The sequence below is a fragment of the Coregonus lavaretus genome, assembly GCF_964263955.1.
Source record: "Coregonus lavaretus genome assembly, chromosome: 4".
NCBI classification, from domain to species: domain Eukaryota; kingdom Metazoa; phylum Chordata; class Actinopteri; order Salmoniformes; family Salmonidae; genus Coregonus; species Coregonus lavaretus.
This window is the reverse complement of record NC_139991.1, coordinates 33,479,430-33,499,957: the sequence shown is the minus strand read 5'-3', so window position 1 is coordinate 33,499,957 and position 20,528 is coordinate 33,479,430. Positions and strand designations below refer to the sequence as shown.

General features: G+C 43.5%; 1 protein-coding gene across 1 annotated transcript in view; it reads left to right on the top strand.

Annotated features, from left to right (window-relative positions):
- Nucleotides 1-958: 958 nt before the first annotated feature.
- Nucleotides 959-20,528, top strand: part of LOC311127410 (E3 ubiquitin-protein ligase NEDD4-like) — a gene marked incomplete at its 5' end in the record, with an annotated part of 110,044 nt that continues 90,474 nt past the window's right edge. The window contains 4 exons of the mRNA XM_084159259.1: nucleotides 959-2,245; nucleotides 10,505-10,555; nucleotides 16,603-16,688; nucleotides 16,967-17,075. Coding sequence (XP_084015385.1) covers nucleotides 959-2,245; nucleotides 10,505-10,555; nucleotides 16,603-16,688; nucleotides 16,967-17,075 — 1,533 coding nt within the window. The remainder of the gene's footprint in view (nucleotides 2,246-10,504; nucleotides 10,556-16,602; nucleotides 16,689-16,966; nucleotides 17,076-20,528) is intronic.

Here is a 20,528-nt window from a genome sequence, read left to right as displayed (position 1 = left end):
CAAGAGTAAGTTGAAAGCCGGACTGAGTTCCCAGAGTTCCCCCTCAGCAGGGGGACCCTGCGTGCCCCACAGTTTGGGAGCCACTGTTCTAGGCCACTGTGTTTGTCCTAAAGGGAGGACTTTAGGACAAACACATGTCATCCCCAGCCCAGCATGTGGGATCTGGGCTGAGCACTACTCCCATAGATTTATGGCCCCGTCAAGTCTGTGCCGCCTGACTCAGCACTGTGTGTGTCCGTCCGTCCGTCCCCCACCAGACTCCGGCCCCCTGATGGATAAGGAGCAGCTGGGAGAGAGAGTGCTGTTCAGACCTGGGTTCAAGTAGTATTTGTTGCCTTTCACATACTTTGAGCGTAAATTGATTGAGCCTGCCTGCCTGCAGTGCTGAAAAAACCCAAATACTATTTGAACCCAGGTATGGTGCTGTTTCGCCCCTCGCTCTGTTTAGGCTGGGGGTGGGGGCGGTGACACACACACAAACGTGGTGGAGGGTGGGAGCCATCCGTGTCACATTACCACGGCCACCCTACCCTCACCTCGGTTCAGCAGAAGCGCCGGGAGCCCTTATCCAATCATGCCTGGAATGCTGCTTGTCACTCAGGCTATTTCTGCTGTCTGTCACTATTGCTCGACTCTCCAGTGGTAACAGTTTGGTAGATTACTCTTTTTTTTTCTCCCCCCTTTTCTCTCTCTCTCTCACTCCCCCTTTGCCTGGAGTTTGTAGCTTGGAGTTTTGTGGTGTGAGCCGCTGACTCACTGCTTGTTCCTCTTTCCTCTACATCTGCTGTTCACTGTGGGAGGGAAAGAGAGAGACAGAGAGAGTGAAAGAGAGAGGAGGGAGGGGAGAAGACGATTAAGGGGATCAGCCAGCTGATAAGTGGGCGACCGGATCAGACACAGAGACAGTCAGAGTGGGACTTGAGAGACCAAGACAGACAGCGTGGAGCAGGAGGTGAAAATGTCTCAGAGGCTGCATCTGTACTTTGGCTCTGGCCGCAGCAACACAGCTCCAGAGATGGAGGAGCTGGAAAGGCCGTTCCAGGACCTCAACGATGTCTCCATGACATTCCACATGCAGCAACAACAGCGTCACCGGCCTCAGCGCTGGAGCAGCCGGGACTCACCTACCTTCTCCTGGCGTCCTGAAGGAGACTTGCTTGCCTTGAGTGCCTTCTCTGGGCCACGGCAACGGCCTGATAGAGAGATCTTCTTTGGGCAACGTCCCTTGTCGGAGAGACCTCTGGCTGGTCCTGGAGACTCCTCGCTCAAACGAAGCTCCTCGATGTTTATACCCCAGCTGACTCCGGCAGAGCCACGGCCCACCAAGAGTTCCTCAATGCAGATCTCTCTCCAGCGATCCTCCGGTGGCGCCGGGACTGCTGAGGAGCCACCTCCAGGTCCACCACCCAGCTACACACCAGGACCCGCTCCTGCCTATAGTGAGCCCGAAAGGAGCTACCACTACACTCTTCCACCACCACCACCCTACTACAGCAGAGACGCTCCAGTCCCAGTCACGGCTAGCTCACCACCTTGCTACAGCCAAGATACTTCAGCTAGCTCCAGCTCCGCCATGCCTCAGAATCAGAATCACCCTCAACCCACAGAACCTGCTCAACTCAAGCGAAGGGTTTTTTGCGTTGTGCCCCAAGACAACAGCTCAAACGGTCAGGCTAGCTCAGCTATGTCTAATGGAAAAGGAGGAGGAGGCCCACCTGGAATCAGCATAGGACGCTTTCACTTATCAAGGAACTCCCCAGACGAATCTGAAGTCCAGCAGTTCAGGATCGGCTATGGGTCTGGCAGCCAGGTAGGTGGGCCCTGCCACTGGTCTGTCCAGCAGCAGAACTCGGACCCAGGTCATCCTAGCACTACTCAGAGGCTTGTGTTCCAGCCCGGGCAGCAGGACCAGGCCCAAGCCAGGCAGGCCAACAACGTGAACGTCATGACCCCAAGCGGCTCCAAGGGAGAGCGTGTGGTGCGTTACCCCAGGATCCGGCTGGAGAGAAGCACTTCGCATCAGCGGCTGCCCCTTCGTAACCACCAGATGTCCGGGAATGTTGGGGAGCCCCAGGGCAGTGAAGGAAGCCCCTCGGAGATGGACAGTCAAAGTATGGACATTGAAGGTGGCTGCACTTTCAAAATCAGGAGAGAAGCCCCCAAACGACAGCCTTACTTCAAGATTTCTTTATGTCAGGGTGGAGATGTCCCCACTGTACATAATATAAGACTGGGAAATGGTCAGGTAATGATTATTGGGAATACAATTATTGTATACGCTAGTAGTCTAGTGTACACAAGCTTTGAAGCATATTGTCTTTTGGCAATTGGGAAAATAGTCTGGTTTGTATTTGAATTAGAGATCAAAATTCTTAATTATATCAGAGAGTTTTCAATGCACCGGAGAGTCAGTCAACATTCTATTAATAGTTTATTTATAGTAAGTTATTTCTGCTATGCCTCACCAGACAGACGATAATCATGTTAATATTTAATTTAGTCTAAAGGCAGATGAGAAAAAGGCCTTGCGGCTGGGCATTCTGTGAAGAGAGAATTTCAATTAGTCCCAGGGCAGCCTGGCCAGGAGCTGCTGTGCTGCTGGGCTCCACCGCACTGGCTTTCATTTCATTTCACAACCACAGGCATGTGTACTTTTACACACTTCGATGGGTTCTCATTCACTAGGAAAATCTGTGGAAAACAGACAGGAGAGAATGTTCTGAAACTAGCGCTTAACACAATTCACACTTGTTGCCCACTCACTCACTCGCTGAATCTGAATTGTCCTTAGGTTTTGGTAATACTCCTATCTACATTCACTAGGAAAACCTGTGGAAAATATACAGGAGAGACGCTTCGGAAACTAGGGATCAATACAAACATTTGTTGCCCAGCCCACTCACTGAATTGTCTTTACGTTCAGGCAATAGTAACACACACTCCTACAGCCTGCACAGGCTGTGCTATTTTTAGATCAGTTTCGAGCTTGGTCGTTGATTTTAAAAACGGCATGTCTCCTTTGGCTTGGGTTGGTATGGGTCGGCGTGGCTACCTCGGAACAGCTGCCCTTCTGGTGATTTAAGATCTAAGATATCATTACGTCTCCAAATAACTATTAAAGAAGTTTAACCAGCTATCGATATCATTTCATAAAAGCTTTGAGTCTTTTGATAAAGCTGTAATAATCATATGATGCAAAACTTGTCATACCAGCTGTATTTCTTCCTGCTTGAACGGCAATAGCTTACATGCACATGAAAACATGAAATGACCCCGGGAATCGATAGAACATCGCTCAGAGACGCACAAAAACTATATAACATTCAAAATGGTTGAATCGTTCCTTTAAGAAAGTGTGTCTGACTATTCCTAGTACCGACTAGAACCTTCTCATGTGGCAGTGGAAGGGAGGCTTGTGGCCCTAGCTCAGCTATTTTGGCATGTTTTATATTAATATTGGGCCTGCATTGGCACTTTCAAGAATGGATGATGATATTGACATTGAATTGCATCATGACCAAACAGGTCATTGGCCTATGTTTTGTATGAACTTTCAGTTTATATGTCAAAATCATAAGTGTGTGAGGTGCTTTCCTTTCAGTTGAGGGTACATGGCATGCTAAGATGGTGCTGCTAAGCCAGCCAGCCCGCCCCACTAGATTTGACTGGGCTTATTGTTTCACTGTGATTTCTAGTGCTTCTCTGTGACTGATCTCTCCTGGCTTCACATGCTAGAGGACTGCCAAGCCATTAAAGGGATAGTTCACCCAAATTACAAAATGCCACATTGGTTTCCTTACCCTGTAAGCAGTCTATGGTCACGGTATGACGGCAATCCATGCTTTGGTTTAGTTTCCCTGGCACTGTTTCCACATGCTATAATTTTAGCATTTGTTGCACAAATCCTTTTCAAGTCATGGGATCCCAAAGTATCTACAATTGATTGTTAAGCTCAACAAAGTAACTTACACACTACCGTTCCAAAGTTTGGGGTCACTTAGAAATGTCCTTGTTTTCGGAACAAAAGCAATTTTTTTGTCCATTAAAATAACATCAAATTGATCAGAAATACAGTGTAGACATTGTTAATGTTGTAAATGGCTATTGTAGCTGGAAACAGCAGATTTTTAATGGAATGTCTACATCGGCGTACAGAGGCCCATTATCAGCAACCATCAGTCCTGTGTTCCAATGGCACGTTGTGTTTGCTAATCCAAGTTAATAATTTTAAAAGGCTAATTGATCATTAGAAAACCCTTTTGCAATTATGTTAGCATAGCTGAAAACTGTTGTGCTGATTAAAGAAGCAATACAACTGGCCTTCTTGAGACTAGTTGAGTATCTGGAGCATCAGCAATTGTGGGTTCGATTACAGGCTCAAAATGGCCAGAAAACAAATAACTTTCTTCTGAAACTTGTCAGTCTATTCTTGTTCTGAGAAATGAAGGCTGTTCCATGCGAGAAATTGCCAAGTAACTGAAGATCTCGTACAAGGCTGTGTACTACTCGCTTCACAGACCAGCGCAAACTGGCTCTAACCAGAATAGAAAGAGGAGTGGGAGGACCCAGTGCACAACTGAGCAAGAGGACAAATACATTAAAGTGTCTAGTTTGAGAAACAGACGCCTCACAGGTCCTCAACTGGCAGCTTCATTAAATAGTACCCGCAAAACACTAGTCTCAACGTCAACAGTGAAGAGGCGACTCCGGGATGCTGACCTTCTAGGCAGAGTTGCAAAGAAAAAGTAATATCTCAGACTGGCCAATATAAAGAAAATATTAAGATGGGCAGTCTGAGATATGGCTTTTTCTTTTTGCCTTGAGTTTGCGCTGTTCTGTGAAGGGAGTAGTACACAGCGTTGTACGAGATCTTCAGTTTGAGACTGCCATTGTTGAAGTCGTTTGTGGTGACGTCAAAATGAGGGGTGTTGTACAAAACAAAGCCATCAGCGATTGGATCATCTCTAACCAATCAGAGTATCAAAGCCAATGACACATTTTCTAAACACTGCTTTACCCATGTTTTTTTCTGGCTCTGGGCCAACCCATCGGTTTCTGGGACCAATCTGAACTGTTAGAATGTGTTTGCGTTCTAGAAATCGTTGTAGTGTTTGGCCGGAGCAAGGAGTTTGGGTAGCAATGCACACCTAATCTAAAAACACATCCTTTCAAAAATGACAAAGCTCTCAGTATAGTGATGCAGGGCTTTAGATGTTGTACACATGAAATTGTGTCATTCCAAACTTTATCCGCAACGTTATATTTCATTTTGTTGCAACTCGAGCGATACCGCTCCGTCTATTCTACAGGTAACTGCCAAAATAAAGAAATCCCCATTCAAATCAACGTTCTGTGATAGGTTGCCGGCGGCCATATTGAGTGCTGCCTTGCCAGGAAGTATTTATATTTCTATAGTCAGCCTATGCCCTTGCTACGGCATTAACCCAGGCCAGTTCAGAGCCCTAGTGTGCAGTTGCCATTCACAAAGAGGCTTGGCTGGTTGGCTGGTGGACTGGATGGCGGGAGGCTATGTTTGCCTGGGGGTCTCCAATGTTACTTTGTCAACATGCAGGGCCGGGGGCTGGGGAATGGATTGTTGTGGGAGCTTTTTCATGCACCTCGGTGGGGGTTGCATGGCATTGTAACTCAACCGAACCCCACTCAGGGTCTTTCCGAGTGTATAGGTTAGGCTCCACTGTTTAGGCATATATACTGTATATCCTGTGGCTCAGCTGAAAAAAATTGCTAGGGGTTGGGGGCTCGAGCCTAACCTGGCTGACAGAGAAACCTGCTCTTTGATCCCTGATTGTCTACTGACCTGCAGGCCATCCCTACCTCTTCTCTGCTCTGTATTTCCGTCATACTATTCTCCTTCTCACTTTGTATCAGATGGTGTGGGTCACTCAGAATCCAACTCATCTTCCCTACCTTTACCCCCCCCCCCCCCCCCCCGTGTAATATGGCATAGCAACTCCCTCCCCTTCTCTACCCTCCCTCCTTCTCTCTCTCTTTCTCTCCCTGCATGCTCAGCTGTGACCCCCTGATGACTGCAGATATTTCACTCAAAGGCCAGCCTGGCCATATCAGCCATATCTTAAAAGTCACATTATGTGGGCAAGAACATGGGAGCCTCAGCTCAGGCATCAATAATAAAAAAATGTATGTACCGTCTGTTTGATAATATCTCAGGCTTGTAGCTGTGTTAGTGTCGCACATGACCAGTTAGTGAGTGAATCTAGGAAGTGCTATCCATGGTGATGGCATGCTCTACTGTAGTCCATTATATGTAGCCTATCTGCCAAAGTATGGAGTGACCTTTTGGGGTTTTGAAACACTGTTTGCTGTTTTAAGACGCATCCTTTAATCTGTATTTTACGAAAGCAGTAAATTAACCAAAACATTGCATTAGTAGGGATTGCTTAATCCGTTGGAAAAAGCAAACTGATTAGTTACTGATGGGTACACTGTTTTAGATTCCCAGTTCACACTCAGTGGTTCTGTTTCTCAAGGTTCCTTCTCCTGTAACTATTTCCAAGAAAAACACATGGTGCTCCAATTGCACGCTCCCTCAAAACTTGAGACATCTGTGGCATTGTGTTGTGTGACAAAACTGCACATTTTAGAGTGGCCTTTTATTGTTTCCAGCCTAAGGTGCACATGTGTAATGATCATGCTGTTTAATCAGGTCTGGCTCTCTTTGTGACTCATTTGTAACCTTTCACCATTGAATGGCACATAGTGGGAGCCTCAATCAATTGCCCAGCTACTGTTCTTGTAATTACAGTATGTTCTTTCTTGATAAATGTCACTGGAAAGTCAAGTGTGTCAACTGGCTCTGCGTCAAGTTAAAAAAGGGCCATCATTGCTTTTTAGATACAGAATGATTTCCAGTGGCTTAAAGCTAGAATCCTTAGTTGCTACATTCATTTTTGGACTTATAAATTAATGACATATACCCATTGATTATTGAAGAATATAACTGAGCTTAGTTCAACTGTCCTATCCCATTAGAACTCAAAATATAAGCTTGTTTTACAGCAATGTTTGTAAACAATGTAAATATAAACAAACACTGTATAGCCTCAAAACATGGTTAAAACTATCATTTTGATATCATGGATGGTCAGTCATTGTTTCCATAGCCCTGTCTATAAATCAGAGTGGCCATTTCTGCAGACCCATCCCTTAGCTTTTGACCAAAACATTGGAGGGGTGACCGTTTGTTTAGTGTAGCAGGGCAGAGGGTTATGCAATATACATTTCACTCTATACACACACACACAATGTTAAATTGCGATTGCCCCTAAAAACAAACTAATCCCTTTGAAAACGGCCTATGTGGCATCGATATGAGTTAGAACCATGTATTCTAGTGTCAAAATTGACTACAAAGTGTAAATAGAATAATTTTGATCATAAAGTCTTGTCTAAAATGGCGTTAGGGACCTGATTGCTTCACAATTAGTAAATAAGGTTTGGATTACAATTATGTCAACAATTCTCATGCCCTCTTTTGCCAAGCTCCACGTAAAATTGCCCCTCTGCCCAATTCACTTCCCTTCATTGAATGGGGCTCCATTGTTTCATCGCCCCCAACAACATTCAAAGGATCAAAGGATTATGGCCGTTTGAGACTGAAAAGCCCTATACGGATTGACCATGCCTCTGGCTGTGGTTTGACAATGCATGCTTCCAGCAGGATGCACAGCAAACTATGGTTTGCATGCCCTGCCCCACCCTAGTATGCGGTGGTTGGAGTTCGTCGTTCCCAAAGTCTGCACCAGTAACGCTAGCTTCTTGTATCTGTATCGGCTGGGAATGACAATGAAAGGTGAAAGGTGCACATTTTTATGTTAGCAGAACACTGCTTTCATTTTATTGTTTAAAGGGTTGTTTATTCTACATGGATCTGTTACTAAATATGACAGTTATCAAAAAATGTAGTTTAGAATATTGACATAAATTCAGCAATTGTATTCTTCTTATATTACTCTGTAGGCTACTGACCTATTCAAAGTTTCCTCCGACATCTCACCATACATCTGCCTGTAGTTATTGAACTCAACCGGCAGGAGGTTTGTTTGTTGTGATTGAGTCTGGGGAAACAGCTGCGGGCAAGGTTCTAACAGATGGGTGTGTCTTGGTGGTGTCAAGGACACACCCAAGAAACATCCACATCAAACCACATCCCCAAGCCAACTCACGTTTGGCTTCTGTCATGGCCACCAGCATTTCTTGAGGAGCAAGCCAAAATGAGGCCAAATCAGCAGGTGCAGTTCCCCTTTAAGCAGTGGACTTTGAAAAAAATATATATTTGTAATTTTATGTCATAAAAGCTATTATTTGTTAATCTGATTACAATGCTCTTCTGCAATTATTCATTCTGTAAGTTTTATGTAAGGCAGGGTTACATTTAACACTATACACAGTTGTGTAAGTCAAAGAACCACTAACCTTATAGTTGTCCTGGTCTCCATCAGGCCCACCAGATGAAGTGATTTTATTGAATGTCGCTCATTCTATTGCACTCTATTCTAACCGAACCTGCATTACCAGTTCATATCAGTAGGTATCACTATCACTATTTGTGCAGGTTATGGTGGTGCTAGAATCCTTCAATTCTCTCTTTCTGCATTAGCCAGCCATCCATCTGTATAGACTGCTCTGTGGCAGAATTTGTAGTTAAAAAACAAAAACTTTTAAGACAGTGAAATTTGCACCACAAACATTTGTGAATAATCACCGGCAGTGGAAATAAAATAATATACCAGCGACTAACAAAAACTGTCTCACTCACCTTTTCAGGAATTTCAGTATCATTTGCCTTGGCTAGCAGCAGCAGATCGTTTCATCTTCTTTATTCTGTGCCAAACACATTTATTCAGTGAGTCAAAATTATTAGCGTTAGCTGCTGGCTGCATGATTGCATCAACCTAGCTAGCTAATGTTAGCTAGCTTTCTAGTTAGGCTACTCTAAAGCTAACGTTAGTGGTTTTGTTAGCTAGCTATAGATTGGATCATTCTAGATAGTTTTAGAGGATGACTAAACTGCTTTTATTAACTGCTTTTATTAACACATACTTTTTTTCCCAATGAACATTTGTGTTCGCTCTCTCATGGACCAGGCAACCAGGCAGGCAGGAGAGGAGGGTTTCCACTAGATAACAGCCACAAAGTCAGATTCCACAGACTGGAGAGGAACGGGAGTGAAGAAAGAAACCAAATGCAGAGCATTGGTGCAGAGTCAAACGAGGTGCTGGTGCAACCAAAGATAGTGGTTGAGAGGTGTGGTTGGTGAGGCTCTGTAGGCTGTAGCTAGGAGACCACTGTGACTGACAAGTGAATCCACCTGTCACAGCAAGCGTGGGGGGTTACCGTGTGAAATCCCAGGGAGAGGGTTGTTTTACTAGACAAAACAAAGGCAAAGGGCTGAAATTGGGGGAGGTACTATGTCAACTTGTCCAATAAGAGATGCCTACTTTCTTTTCCGTTGTAATTATTATTATTTTTTTCGTGAACTAATGAATATGTCTGGTAAACGTGTTCGGCGCTGCTGCTTTGAATGTGGTGTAGTGCAGATTTGAAAAGTACTGGGGCAAATGCTGTCTCGCCATACGTTTTCCGGCGGCTCTGCATCCTAGTAAAGTATGACACTTTACTAGAAGAAGTCTTGGTTGTCTTTATTAACACACATCCATAGCAAAGAGACAGCAAACAAACAAACAATAAGCAATTTCTGACCCTAAATCCACAGACAAACCAATTTCTTCCTACTTGGTCATTTAGCCTGTTGCTTTAGCTACTAGGTCTCTGCTTCTCCCTCTGTTTGTCTAAACCAGTTGTGTCCCACTACACAGGCTCTGTTGGGCTCTGATCGATCCAAGAATGGGCTTTTCAACCTCGGACAGGTAATCTTGGGCTGGCTGGTGTGACTACAGTACCTGTTAATCCCCTGACCTGTAAATCACGGTCACCTTTGACCTCTGACCTTTTCCTCTTGGCATTAATGATGGGGGTGGTTTAAATGACTAGAGGTTAACTACTTGATCTGACTGGCACACCCCTTGGCCACCTCTCCTCCTTTCACTCTGCTCCCTCGCTCTCGTCTGGTGGTGGTTGTTGTTCCTTTCTCTGGGTCATAGGTTCTTCCCCCTCACTCTAAAAGGTGTACTACCTCTACCAACCTGACCTACCACTCCGGTGACAACCGTTGGCTCACCTCTGACCTCTCCTCCCAGTGCACCTGCTTCTCACCACACCTGTGAAAACCTGTCTAAATAAAGGATAAATAAATAAATAAAACACACTGACTCTATTGCTGGGCTCACACAGCTACAGACAGCAGCAGTAGTACAAAGCAGTATAATTCCCCTCATTGTTGTGGTTGGTTCTCCCTTCCCTTCAAGGCCTGCTACTGAAAATTGAGTTGGTATTCTTCACAGTTGCTACCACAGTATTCATCTCCATTTTGACTGACAATTCTTCTTCTCTTTTTCTTCTGCAGACGAGAGATGATTTCCTGGGACAGGTCGATGTGCCTCTCAATCATTTGCCGGTGAGTGGTGTGTGTGTGTGTGCGCGGTCTGTTAACATCTGTGCTTCTGTGTTGTTGTGTGTGCGCACACATGCATTGAAGTGTTTGGTTATAGATTGCTCAGCTGTTTTTCATCTGCATGTTTGTTCTGCCTAGTGAACTCTGAAGGTTGTGGGGGCACATCGACCTGTTGTTGAAGGCTAATTAAGTAGCAATAACACTGAAAAGAAAGAGAGAGAGACTAGCCCCCTGTTAGTGGAGTGGAAAGAAACCCGGTAGGAATTTAAACAACAGGGCCAGTACAGGGTCTGAGGAGAGCAGGGATACCCAGGCCTGGAGCTGATGGAAAAAGAAACCGTGCTTGCCCAATGGTTGCAAGCCACTAGGTCAAATATGAGCAACAATAACAAACAAGTAGTTAAAAAAAAGTTGTAAGTAGGTTAATCGCAGTGGCGGCTGGCCGATAGAGGGCGCTAGGGCGCCGCCCCCTTAAATAAAATTATTTTAAAAAATAAAATAAAAAATAAATAAAAATAATAATAATAATAATAAAAACATCAGTATGTCAATATTTGTGTGTTTGAAATATGGAATGCACACAGTAATATGTGTAAGATATGATAGAAAATCATATTCGCAACCTTTCCTCTGCCTGTCAAACGCCTCGTCAGCTCTGGGCGATACAGAAAGTGCCCCGAGGAGGCGGGTCTACGTAGCAGTTAAGCCAATTGCTAATTTAAGATATGAATGTATGACATAAAATGTAGCCAATCAGCGATCTTATATCGAATCCAAGGAGGGCGATTATTTTATCGCCCCAAGCTCGCCCCTGATAAAATAAGGACCGGGCTCCAGTGGCGCCATTTTTACTAGACGACAATGGCGAGCGCAAACGTTACTCCTCCAAGACCCAACCCTAACTCGGTGAAATCTCTCCTCCAAGATCCGTTTGAGAGGAGAACTTTGTCAGAGAAAGTTCGGGTGAAAGAGCTGGGCCCAGATCAACCTGACCTCTCAATCAGACAGCAGGCTAGCGAGAAAGGGAAGCAGTATATGCGCGGCTTCTCCCGTAGCTGGTACACCAGGAAGGCTTGGCTAGCTGGGTGCACTGATGCTAATGCTTTATTTTGCTTTCCGTGCTTGCTTTTTAAAACGACGGGGTCAGATTCAGCATGGACAGGTACCGGAGTGAGGGATATGAAGCACCTGTCAGAGAAGGTAAAGAAACATGAGAACACCAGGGCACACATGGACAACTCTGTAAAGCTAGCTGTATTAGGAAGGGTGAACATTGCTACGCAGCTGGATGACGGCCACAGGATTGCGGTGAGGAAACACAATGAGGAGGTGGATAAAAACAGGCACATTCTATCCAAAATTATCGATTGTGTGAAGTTCTGTGGGGCTTTTGAGTTGGCCTTGCGTGGGCACGAGGAGACTGACTCCTCGGACAACCCCGGCATTTTCCGGGGCTTAGTGGATTTTGTTGCCTCCCTCGACAGTGTGCTGGAGGAGCACCTGAAGACAGCTACCGTTTTTAAGGGCACGTCAAAGACGATACAGAACGAGCTGTTGGACTGTATGCTGTCAGTGCTTAAGGATTACATCCTGGAGGAAGTAAAGAGTGCTGATTTTATCGCCATTCAAGCTGACGAGACGACTGACGTTTCCACCCACTGCCAGTTGGTGCTTGTGATACGCTACATCGATGCTAAAAGTAACGTCCAAGAGCGTTTTTTCGAGTTCATTTTGATCGAGAACGCAACCGCCGACACCATCGCTACAGCGCTGCTGGAGAGGCTCAGCACCATACTCTCACATGGACAAAAGGCCAAACTTATTGCCCAGGCTTACGACGGAGCAAGTGTGATGAGGGGAGCCACCGGCGGAGTGCAGCGTAAAATAGTGGATGTGTACGAAAATGCGCACTACGTCCACTGCTATGCACATCAGCTGAACCTCATCATGCAGCAGGCTACTTCACGCATCCCCAGGATCGGCACTTTCTTTTCCGACCTTGCAGGATTTTCTGCTTTCTTCTCCAGGTCTCCCAAGCGAACCACCGTGCTTGACGAAGTGGTTGCGCATAGACTCCCCAGAGCCTCTACAACACGGTGGAACTTCCACAGTCGCGCTGTAAACACTGTGTACGAGTACAGGGATGACCTCCTAACGTGTTTCCAGACCATCAGAGACTCTGGGAACTTTGATGCCCCGACTGTCAGAGAGGCGGGGGGCTTTGTGAGGATGCTCGAAGACGAGGCTTTCTGTTTTTTCCTGGCACTGTTCCACAAGATCATGCCAAATGTGGACATGCTTTTCAGCCAGCTGCAGAAGAGGAACATCGACCCTGTCTTCATTAAAGCACTTGTCCAGAGGTTCACAGACAGCATGCTAACAATCAGGTAAATAACTATATTTACTATTGGCTGATAAAGATGTTGTTAGAAAGATGAATAGTTCACTTACAACAGTTTAAAAGCCTAAATGTGTCTGGTCATCAAAGTGAGTGATTATCATAGAGCCGTCACAATTATATTTGTTTTAGTATTTTAAAAGGAAAGAGAAGACACAATCAGACGTTGATAATAATGCAGGAAAGTACTACACAGTTTGTAATAATTATTCAGGTGTCCACCAGGTCAATTTCTAGAAGAGGCCTAGTTGTTATTGAAGATTAACTTTATTGCTAAGTGCACAGCAGAACAAAATGATGTTGCATCCCTCTCACAAATGTAATAGAAAAAGGCTTTAAAACGTAATAACATCAGTTAATTATGTACATCACAGGTTAAAAGCAGTTACTAGACATAGTTTGTGTGTATATACACACTATCTGTCTGTCTGTCTGTCTGTCTGTCTATATATATATATATATATATATATATATATATATATATATATATATATATATATATATATAAAAGTCACTGGTTGTGTGTTGAGGGGGAATTACAGTGAGTTAAGAAGTCTGATTGCAAGTTATCAAATTAAACTTTATTTTTTGGACCCAGGGCCTCAATTCCCTCTTTGTGTGGGGACAGCGCATCTGACGAGCAGCAACAGCCCATCAAGCGACGGAGGATGCTGGGACCAGGAGAACAACAGAGGTTGGCTATAGAGGTAAGTTGTGATGTAATTGTCAGTGTTTCCCCCTAGAACTTTTTTCAGGCCTGGTAGTATGTAGCCAAAACCCTGAACAATCAGCACCTTGGTAATCATATACTTGAGTTGGACATAGGCATGTGTCAGTCAGGATCACTTGCATCAAAATAGCTTAATTGCAAATTAAAGCTGATGATGTATCTTTTACAGGTATGTGATACCATCCTGAGTCATGCCAAAGAGAGGTTCTCCTTCACCCAGCACCTCATCAGCGCAACACTATTGCACGGAGAGTTGTTCCCACAACACAGTGTGAAGTTCCCCGATACAGCGCTTGAAAAAACCGTGGAGGCGTACCCCATGTTGAACAAGGCCAAGCTCAAAACCGAACTGTCCCTCATCTATGAGAACAGTGAGTTCAAGGCTTGTAGTGGTGCAGTGCCCCTGTACCAGTTCTTCATGGAGAACAACCTTCAGAGCACTTTCACAGAGACTGCCAGCCTCCTCAAGATCCTCATCACCACACCCATGACAACTGCTGAGTCAGAAAGGTGCTTCTCTACACTGAAAAGGATCAAGACCTTCCTGAGAAACAGCATGACACAGGATCGCCTGAACGCTCTGACCATGCTCTCCATGGAGAAGAAACTTGTCAGGGACATTCCTGACTTTAATCAAAGGGTCATTGAGAGGTTTGCCACTCAGAAGGACAGACGGGCAAAATTCCTGTACAAATAAGATGACAGACACACACACACAGAGCAGCTCTGGCCGCATGTTTCTTTGTATATAGTTGACCTTAGCATAAAGAATCCAGTTATATATGGTACTCTAGAAAGTCTTAATAGTGTCTTTGCTAATATTACTGTATATATGTTGTTTTGTATCAATTAATTGTTGCAGTTCTGGAGCACATTAACAATTAGTCACATTTAGTATGATCATAAAATACTGTATGCTATTCTTCCAGTCAAAGGTTTGAGTTCATCCACTTGATATCCATTTCTATATTATACATCCTTTTATACAGTGTAAGATTTCCTATAAACTTTATAATAATTTCATGTTATTGTCCACTTTCCACTCTGTTCTGACAGCATGCCTGTTGCGTTGCCTGTTTACTACCAATGGTGAAAAGTTCACTTTAAATGCAAATGAAAGGCTTGGGTTTGTGTAATATGTTTTTGTGTAAGAATGCCTCAACTTTTTAATATTGGCATTAAATAATTACTGAATGTTTCACTGAGCACTGCTGTCCTGCAGTTTGTGTTAAAATATATCGCGATGGTTACAGGAAAAAAAAAGTATGGCACAGCCCCACCGAGAATATTTTTCACCAGCCGCCACTGGTTAATCGTTTTACTTAGTATGAACAAAATATGCAGTTTACTGAGTGAAGTGCTGCGTATGATTAAATGACCCTTTGTCAAATCTTTTGTCCTGCTTATGATTAATTGTCAAAAAATATTGGGCTCTTGATTGAGTGGCTGAGCAATAAAGCCAGTCAAATAACTTGACCCTTAACTACACAGAAAGGTAGTGTAGTGTAGTGATTCTAAGCTTTTAAAGTGGTGAAACTAAAAGAGTATAAGCGTAGGTGGTAAGGTTAATTATTGATGACTAGGCACCACCAACTCTTGTCCCTATGGTGAAGGAATTAACATGAGATTAAGTCTGCTATAACCCTGTGGCTCTCCTGGATGGACACACAGACCTGGGTCATGTTCATTAGTTTCAAAATGTTTTCCAACTGAAAAGGTGCACGCCAATGGGTGTTTCGTATTGGACAAGTTCAGATAGAAATCCCCCGTCTCACTTTCTTTCTGAGCATTTTCTTCTCAGTTTGGTGCCGACGGAACATGACCCTGATCATAGCAGTCAGTCTGTTAATGTATTACTGCCCCTGTCTGTCTGTACTCGGTGGGCTTAGTCATGGTGGGTGAGTGTAGTCTTACTCACTGTGTCTTTTTCCGTGTTTTCTTCCAGTGGCCTTTTCTGTTTAAGTATTCATGAGTCATGATGATTCTCCTCGGAAAGCCCTGAAAGTGTAGTGGCTCTGGCTCCTTGGGGAAGTCACAGCTTCAGTCATTGCTAGTAGCTAGGGGGGTTTATAATCCCATGTCAACTCCTCTCCGCCTCCTTACAGTGGCTTTGGCTGCTTGGGGCGGTCAGGGGATGGCTGCCTTCACTCAGGCCTAGGAGCTAGGTAGTAACCTGCTGCTACCATTTTAACTTGGGGCAGTCACAGGCTGGCTTTACTCAGTGCTAGTAGCTAGGCAGAGGTCTATGCGCCCATGTTAACTAATCTAAAGGCCTGACAGTGGTTCTGTCTGCTTGGGGCAGTTGACCGGTCAGTTCCGGTCAGTTCACTTTTCCACAGGCTGTTAGTTAACTATGTAACAGGAAAGCATTGCATAATCACTGCTACAGGACGGTTATCAAAGGTTTACTTGATGTGATGAATGTGTGTGACTTTTTATTTTATAGCTAAATGACTCGCTACAACATAGCCTAATGTGTTTGCTATGTTTTCATGTACTGAATGCCAATCAGACCTGGGTATGTGGGGTGAAATACATGTGTCAAATACTCTCAAATATTTTAGGTGCACTTGATTTAGGCTAGCTTAATAAACGGTGTGTAGGGTGGGCAGGTTTTTCACATTTATGACTGTTTCATTGATTCTATTGTACCGGTCAAGCTAAGCCAAGCCATTTGTTTGACCCAGGTCTGATGTCAATGTGTTTATGTGATGGACAGTGTGGCTTAAAAAAACAAAAAGCTACGTTTTCATGTAAATTCTTCACCATATGGACAACAATAGAGCAAACATTGCTTGCTTTATGGGGTCTAAGCCAGTTTCTGTAAAGCACTTTATGATAACTGCTGATGTAAAATGACTATATAAATACATTTGATTGATTTATTGATGTATGTCAAATCAATGTGTTTCTCTGTTGTAGATGGAGGACCCTACGATGGAGAGGCCGTACACATTTAAAGATGTCCTTCTATGGCCACGAAGGTCAGTTCCAGACTACAGACGAAGGTGACAGGGACACACACACATACACACAGTAACTTGCACACACACACACACGGTAGGGAACCAATGTCCACCTGTCCTTTTTCAGGTTGCATGTTAATCCATGTGAGACTCATAGTTAGGTATCATGGAAACTACAGGCTTAGGTCATTATGGTATTTGGTTCAAAGTACCTTTAATGTAATCATTGTTAGCTAAAAGTGTTGTCATTCCCACTCTCTGGTTTCTGTTGAATAACTCACAACTAACTGCCATTTTGGTATATTCTCTTCTGTCTCCAGCCACAAGTCCAGGGTGAAGGGGTATCTGCGGCTGAAGATGGCCTACCTGCCAAAGACTGGTGGTCCGGAGGAGGAGTCCACAGAGGGGATGACCGGGGAAGAGGCAGAGGTAAGAAGACAGGGACACACACAAACGCTCACACAGACACACACGCACGCAGGCTTGAACACACACAGACACACACGCACGTATGCTTGCACATACACGCACACACACATGCATGCACACACGCACAGGCATAGACACACACACAGACACACACGCATGCATGCTTGCACACACACACACGCATTCTTGCACACAGACACAGACACACACACACAGATGATGAGGTGGAGAAACAGAATTATGTTCCTGCCAACAGGAAGTTGGAGAAGACCTCTAGTCTGGTTTGGCCTCGTTCTCTGGAAACATCACTCACTCACTCACTTCCCCTCATTTTCATAAATCTGATCTTTTGGTAAGTGTTTGGTGTGTGTGTGCGTTCATGCATGTGTGTGTATGACTCTACACTGAGTGTACAAAACATTATGAACACCTGCTCTTTCCATGACATATACTGACCAGGTGAAAGCTATGATCCCATATTGATGTCACTTGTTAAATCCACTTCAATAAGTGTAGATGAAGGGGAGGAGACAGGTTAAAGAAGGATTTTTAAGCCTTGAGACAATTGAGACGTGGATGTGTGCCATTCAGAGGGTAAATGGGCAAGACAAAAAATATAAAAGTGCCTTTCAATGGGCTATGGTAGTAGTTGCCAGGCGTACCGGTTTGTGTCAAGACCTGCAATGCTGCTGGGTTTTTCACGCTCAACAGTTTCCTGTGTGTTTCAAGAATGGTCCCTATCTATTTATTATGGCCATCTAAATGTTAGCTATTAAAATCAGATCCAACAATAATATCAAGGGATTCGAAATCCAGGGCTTAAATACAAAGGTGTCATTGTACGCTGATGATTGTTTTCTTTTAAATCCACAACTTGAATCCCTCCACAGAGGATCTAGATACATATTCTAACCTCTCTGGAGTACAACCAAATGATGATAACGTACTATATTACGTATTGGATCACTAAAAAATATAGTTTTTACATTACCATGTAGTTTACCAATAAAATAGTCTGATGGTGATGTGGATATACTCAGAATAGATATCCCAATTCCCACTGGGGGTATGAAAAAATAAATAATGTATGCAATAACTGTAAGTCGCTCTGGATAAGAGCGTCTGCTAAATGACTAAAATGTAAATGTAAATAAATGATCTCACTCCAATACATCTTAATAGAAAGTTAACAAAAATAGATAAGATCTTGCTACCATGGAAAGGTAAATACCTGTCTATTTGTGGAAAAATCACCCTGATTAACTTTTTAGTATTATCCCAGTTTACCTATTTGATTATGGTCTTGTTACGCCTAGCGACCAGTTTTTTAAATTATATGAGAAAATATTCCATTTTATTTTGAACGGCAAGCCAGACAAAATTAAACGGGCCTATTTATATAATGAATATGAATTCAGAGGACAGAAATTATTAAATATTAAAGCATTAGACCTATCACTAAAAGCTTCAGTTATACAAAAGTTATACTTAAATCCAAACTGGTTTTCTAGCAAATTAGTAAGATTGTCTCACCCCATGTTCAAGAATGGCCTTTTTCCCTTTATTCAGATTACAACCTCTCACTTTCAGTTATTTGAAAAGGAAATAATCTCCCAAATATCACTATTTCTAAAACAAGCCATAGAAAGTTGGTTGCAATTTCAATTTAATCCTCCAGAAACGACAGAACAAATAATGCAACAAATATTGTGGTTAAACTCAAATATCCTAATTGATAAAAAAAAACATTATTTTTTTTATTTAAAAGAAATTGAAAAATGTATCATCTTCATAAATGATATCATCGGTAGGACTGGTGGAGTTATGTCGCACATGCAGCTAACAAAAACATATGGAAATGTCTGCTCTTTCCAAAATTACAACCAAATAATTGCAGCCTTACCGCAAAAATGGAAGCAGAAAGTGGAAGGGGGAAAAAGTAAGGAACTTGTCTGTCAGCCCTGCATTAAAGAACATAATTGGTTAAAGAAACTTGTGATAAATAAAAAAGTATACAATTTCAGGACCAAAGGATTGACAGCCAGATTGCAAAATAGTTGGGAAGAGATTTTTGACGTACCGATTCCATGGCATAGTGTTTATGAACTGATACGCAAAACGACGCCAGATTCAAACTTTAAAATTCTTGCTACCAATAGAATGTTAGTTATATGGGGGATAAAATCTTCCCAGCTCTGCAGATTTTGCTGCGAAGAGACAGAATCATTAGATCATTTGTTTTGGTACTGTCCATTTGTAGCTTGTTTTTGGTCACAGGTCCAGGAATGGCTGAAGGATTGCAATATTTACCTGGCGCTAACCCTGCATGAAAAGTGATAGTCAATCGATCAATAATATAATAATACTTTTAGCAAAAATGTTTATTTTGAATTTACAATCTGTAGAAACAATGAGAATAGAAGGGTTCAGAACTTTTGTGAAACATCACAGTACAGTTGAAAAATATATGGCAAATAGATATCCAATATGGATGGTGTTAAGAGATAGATGGGAGGGGTTGAATGGAGCTGAAGGATGGGACTAATAACAACTAACAACAACAAGTTAACTAATGTAAAGCTTACTCTGTCCATAATAAGTATATAGGTTGAGAGCTTTCTTGAAAGATATGGCATATAGAAGCAAACCGGATGGACATCATGAAAATGATCGGAGAGGTTGAGGGTAGAGGAAGTTCAGGAGTAAAGACAAACAAAATAGAATTATTGTAAAATCGACTGTGTCCATAAAATGTATATAGTATGTATAAGCTGGAAAGAGAGGCCTAAGCGTTGTTCACTAGTTTACTCCAATTGGGGAAGGGGGGGGTGGGGTTGGAAAGTAATAAAGGGGAATATTTTTAAAGGATATGTGTATATATACAGTGGGGAGAACAAGTATGCTCAAGCCAGCGCATGTCCAGGCCCGTCTGAAGTTTGCCAATGACCATCTGGATGATCCAGAGGAGGAATGGGAGAAGGTCATGTGGTCTGATGAGACAAAAATTGAGCTTTTTGGTCTAAACTCCACTCGCCGTGTTTGGAGGAAGAAGAAGGATGAGTACAACCCCAAGAACACCATCCCAACTGTGAAGCATGGTGGAAACATCATTCTTTGGGGATGCTTTTCTGCAAAGGGGACAGGACGACTGCACCGTATTGAAGGGAGGATGGATGGGGCCATGTATCGCGAGATCTTGGCCAACAACCTCCTTCCCTTAGTAAGAGCATTGAAGATGGGTCGTGGCTGGGTCTTCCAGCATGACAACGACCCGAAACACACAGCCAGGGCAACTAAGGAGTGGCTCCGTAAGAAGCATCTCAAGGTCCTGGAGTGGCCTAGCCAGTCTCCAGACCTGAACCCAATAGAACATCTTTGGAGGGAGCTGAAAGTCCGTATTACCCAGCGACAGCCCCGAAACCTGAAGGATCTGGAGAAGGTCTGTATGGAGGA